At 36.9% G+C, this 4,839-nt stretch overlaps 1 protein-coding gene across 1 annotated transcript in view; it reads right to left on the bottom strand.

Annotated features, from left to right (window-relative positions):
- Nucleotides 1–4,839, bottom strand: part of ZNF280C (zinc finger protein 280C) — a 53,051-nt gene that overhangs the window by 3,444 nt on the left and 44,768 nt on the right. Inside the window, exons 17-18 of the mRNA XM_027767243.1 lie at nucleotides 3,734–3,792; nucleotides 3,382–3,536 (exon numbers count right to left, since the gene is read on the bottom strand). Of these exons, the coding sequence (XP_027623044.1) occupies nucleotides 3,382–3,536; nucleotides 3,734–3,792 (214 nt within the window). The remainder of the gene's footprint in view (nucleotides 1–3,381; nucleotides 3,537–3,733; nucleotides 3,793–4,839) is intronic.

Consider the following 4,839-nt stretch of genomic DNA (forward strand, 5'->3'; position numbering starts at 1 on the left):
TAAGTATTCCCCAAGCTGGAGCGAAACTCAAAATGACTCCCCATTTTTTTTTTTTAATGTTCCACATTTTTATGTACATTTTAAAACTAACTTTAATCTCAAAATCACATATCCATACACCTATTTCCTTTCTATTGACTTCACTTCAACTTACATGCATGGTTTGTTAAACAAAACTGTGAACAAATATTTACCATGTCTGTTACATGTAACACAAAGGAACAGTTTTTAACAGAAATTCATTGGTACACCACCCCCAAATGCTTTTTAATTATAAATACAGGCATCAAAACAATCCTGAACATATTTTTGATACTACTAGTAGCCAGCACCCACAGAGCTTCAAATATTAGCACAATTTGCGACAATATTCATTGTACCTGCTACCTTAAACAAGGTCGACTACAGCTTTTTCACTAAGTGAGACGGATAAAGCATGTCATTTCTGTTTTCCCTTCTTGAGATTGTTTTACTTTTCAGAAACGCACATGCTTATACCACTGCCACCTGGCACTTCTCGCCATGCTTTCATCTTGAAAACTCAAATTCTATTTCAAGTACTCCAAGCTTATATTTAAATGACAGTGCCTTAACAAGAAAAAAAATTATGCTGTATTTTTCCTCTTGTCACCTGCAAACATAATGGGCATATATATATTAAATATATTCTTATGAATTTCCAGTCATGTTTACCAGCTGGAATTCTTTTACTTAATGTGTATTTGTATTGTGATATTTAATCAAGACATTCATATGAGTAGAAAGCTGTTGATTTAAGACAAATTTGAGAGCCACTAAAATTAACTGTTGTATTTGTCTTTCTGGTGGCTGTGGAAGCTTCATATCTTCTTTGGACATCATTAGACATCAGAGCCCTTGAAGGACAAATTTAATGTAAGAGTTTTGCCATTTTGCTAATATTGGTATGCTCCATGTGTCCACCATCCCATTGGAATTATTTATTTCATTAATATTAATTTTTGTTACAAATCTAACTGATGGAGGCGTTCCTGGGTATTTAGGTCCACATTCTGTTTTTATAATTTGTACTTGGTGGCCCAACAATCATGCCTGTCCATCTAGTAAGTGTCATCATATCTTTCTTCATCATCTTCAAGGTCCCAGTTAACTGGACCATCATCTACTCCTCTTTGTTCTTCTTAAAGTTCTCCCAACAAAGTGAAAATTACAAGAAACTAACTCCTATGGAGAGCGCCACCTTCTCCTGCAGCCTAATGCAGCCCTTCCCTCATATTTTGATATTAATACTTTGTTATATGAACTCTGTGCTTTGTCCAAGCTGTACTTACTGGTTATTCACTGTGACTCAGAAGACTGTATATGCTTTCTGCCTTTTCCTTTCTGCATTTTTATCAATACTACTTCTAACTAAAATGCCCCTGTGCCTTTTCTTATAAGTAGAAAGTTCCTTCCCCTTTGAAATCAGTCTCTCACTACACTTATTATAAACTTTCTTATATTATTGTAGTTATTTACATTCACAACTTATATCCATCCAATAAATTGTACATTCCTTGAAGGTTAGTACCAAGCCTTTTCATTCATCACTGTCATCTGTATAGGGCTAGCTATATTGTGCTATACATGATAGATACACAACAAACAGCTAAAGAATGAACATTTCATTGTAACAAAATAGTAATTAGAAAAAAAAATGTCCTGTAGAATTACAAACACGTTAAACCACATACACAGAAACTGACCAATTTTCTATTTAGAGACTCACTCAAGCTAAGAAAAAGCATTTAAGATCATTAAAATCATAGTTAATTTAAAATCAAAGCACACAATTTAACAACAATGAAATAAAAAATAAATCATTTTTCATTCTTATAAAAAACTTTCAGTGAAGGTAACACCTAATATAGCTTACCATTTTCTAATTCTCTGAAGTCAGTGATGTTTTAAAAATAGCACTAACATATGGGCTGGTCCCATGGCCTAGTGATTAAGAGCACCAGATCCCATACAGCCAACAGCACGGTTTCAATTCCAGACCCAGTGCTTATAAAACACATTGAGTGTGTGTGTGTGTGTGTGTGCATGCGTACGCCTCAAATCCCAATAGCATAAAGAAATGGAGGAAAAGGGGTTGTGGCGTGACCATGCCCTACTGGGGGTGCCCCCCCCTCCATCTCTGGTGAGTATCTCTGACCTCTAGACATTTAAAAAAAATATATATATATGTTTTTTTTTTTTTGAGAGGTTTTTGCTTTAGGGCATGTGTACTTGCCAGAGAGAGAGACAAAGACAGTGAGAGGGAAAATGAAAAATCATCCTTGGTGGGGATGACCATGCTGAAATCCCTTCTCCTCCATTCTTCTCCCAGGATCTTGGGCACACACCCACACCCATGTGCCCAGCATGAGTTTCAAGCCACTGGGTCCAGGATTCAAACTGTGGTCAGCCATGTGGGAGTCCAGCAATGTAACCACTATGCAATCTGCCCCAGCACTATTATATTTAAAAAATGGAATCAAACTTTCCTCTATCTATGAACTGTAAGTCCAACATCATCTACATACCTAGTTATTTTTTCTTTTTAAAAATAATTATTTATTTGAATTTATCATTATTATTATTATTAAATTTGCTATAAGGCATGTGCACTTACCAGAAAGAGAGAGGGAGGGACTACCAGATAGTGTAATGGCTATGTCTCTGGACTCCCATGTAGTCGACTGCAGTTTGAGTCCTGGACCCAGTGGCTTAAACTCATGCCGGGTGCATGTGTGTGCATGCCCAAGATCCTGAGAGGAGACTAGAGAAGAGACTGCGGCGTGGCCATCCCCCCTGGGGGGGTGACTTCTTGCTTTCTGTCTCTCTCTTTCTGGCAAGTGCATGTGCCCTATAGCAACCCCCCCTCTCCCCCAAAAAATTCTAAAGGCATTGATGGTTGACTTTGGTTACACCACAAACATAGTTCAGAATCCTCTGAGCATCATTTTACCACCGTATTCTCTTGATTCCAGAAACAGAGAGAGGGAAAGTGGGAAAGCAAGCACCAGATCCGGGACTCAAATTACAGTCCACCATGTGGGATTCCAGCACTTTAACAGCCACTCTACTTGTTGGCCCCACAAGTGTTTTAGTAAACACGTTTATTCAAATATTGGAGTGTCTTATTTTTATTTTACAATGCAAATACAGGAAAGTTTCATTTTAATGCCTGGTATCACTAAAACAAAGTCTAGCCAAAGATTATAGACTGTCCCCCACTTTGGTCTAAGGATATAATGAACAGAACACTATCAAGTCCACTAGCAGTCATTCAGATTTCCAAACGATGCACTTCAACATGAGGTTTTAAAAAGTTACTATGATTTTTCAATAGAGAATGGAAAAAGATCAACTAATTACCTGAAAGCTCCTGAATGTTTCTTAAAAATACAAAACCGTGTACTTGGATTGTTGCTATGAGGGCTGGAAAGACAAGAGACAAAAAATATTTTAATTTTATTATATTTATTAATTTTATGACCATACTTTCTTAGTTTTAAATAAAAGATCATGATCTAATAAAAGTCTGTTGGTCATTACTATTGATTGAATATTGTATATCCCCCCAAAATTCATGTTAAAATTATAACCCCAAGGTGATGCTATTAGGCAGTAGGTAGGCAGAGCTACTGGGATGATTAGATCATGAGGTCAGAACCCTCATGAATGAGATTAGTGCTGTTATAAAAGAGACCCCAAAGAGCTAGCTTGCTCCTTCCACCATGTGAGGGCACAGCAAGAAGGTGCTGTCAATGAGGCCCTCACCAGACACTGAATTTGCAGGGTCCTTGAGCAAGGACCTCCAGCTTCTACAACAGTGAGAAATAAATTGCTTTTGTTTATAAGCTACCCAGTCTATGATAATTTGTTATATGCTACCCAGCCTATGTACCTTATTATAGGAGCCCAAATTAATCAAGAGCCTCTTCTGTTTGAGACTTTTATCTTACGTTTCATTTTACCTGTATATTTTCTAATGACATATTTCCCTGAGAGTATTCTTAGATGATCAGTACATCATTCTAAAAAAAATACTCAAAGAGTTAAAAATGCAAAGAGCATCAAATTAAATTTTTTCAATAATTAATAAAGACACTTTTAAAAGGCATTTGCTAATAATGTATTTTACCCATAATAGAAATTGTTACAAATGATATTATCACTTTTTTAATGATACAACAGTGTATGCATGAGAGAAAAAGAGACAGGGAAGCACTCTTCATAGGCTCTTATTGCGTCACAATCCCTTCCACAGCCTTCCAGCCCCTCAGGATCTAGGTGCCAGTGTCCATACCCAGCATGTTTTCAAGCAGACCCAGAGATCCAAACCCATGGTCAGCCACATGGCTTCTAATCTTGCAGGGCACTTATATTAATGCTGTGCCATAGCAGCTGGACTTGTTTATTACTTTCCAATCTTACTATGTTTTGAGGAGGAAAGATAACCTCAATGATCTTGGAGGTAAATGCAACCTGAGCTAAATGCCATTGCTTACCAACAGTAAAATGAAGCATTTGAAAAGTCCTTTGCTGGGGCCAGCAGGTGGTGTGGTGGTTAAGGGCACTGGACTCTACATGGCCAACCTTGGTTCAAGTCCCAGACCTGGTGGCTTGCTTTCTCACTTTCCCTCTCTCTCTCTATCTCAATCTGGTCAAATTAAAAAATAAATAAGTAAAATAAGACAATTCTTTTATTAAAAAAAAAAGTCCTTTGCAATTAGGAGATTTTAAAAAAATATTTAATTTTATTTATCCATTCATTTATTTTAGTTTGATGAGAGAGAGAGAGAGAGAGAGAGAAAGTGAGAAAGCGAGCCA

Source organism: Tupaia chinensis, unplaced genomic scaffold (assembly GCF_000334495.1).
Source record: "Tupaia chinensis unplaced genomic scaffold, TupChi_1.0 Scaffold144058_2, whole genome shotgun sequence".
Taxonomy (NCBI): domain Eukaryota; kingdom Metazoa; phylum Chordata; class Mammalia; order Scandentia; family Tupaiidae; genus Tupaia; species Tupaia belangeri.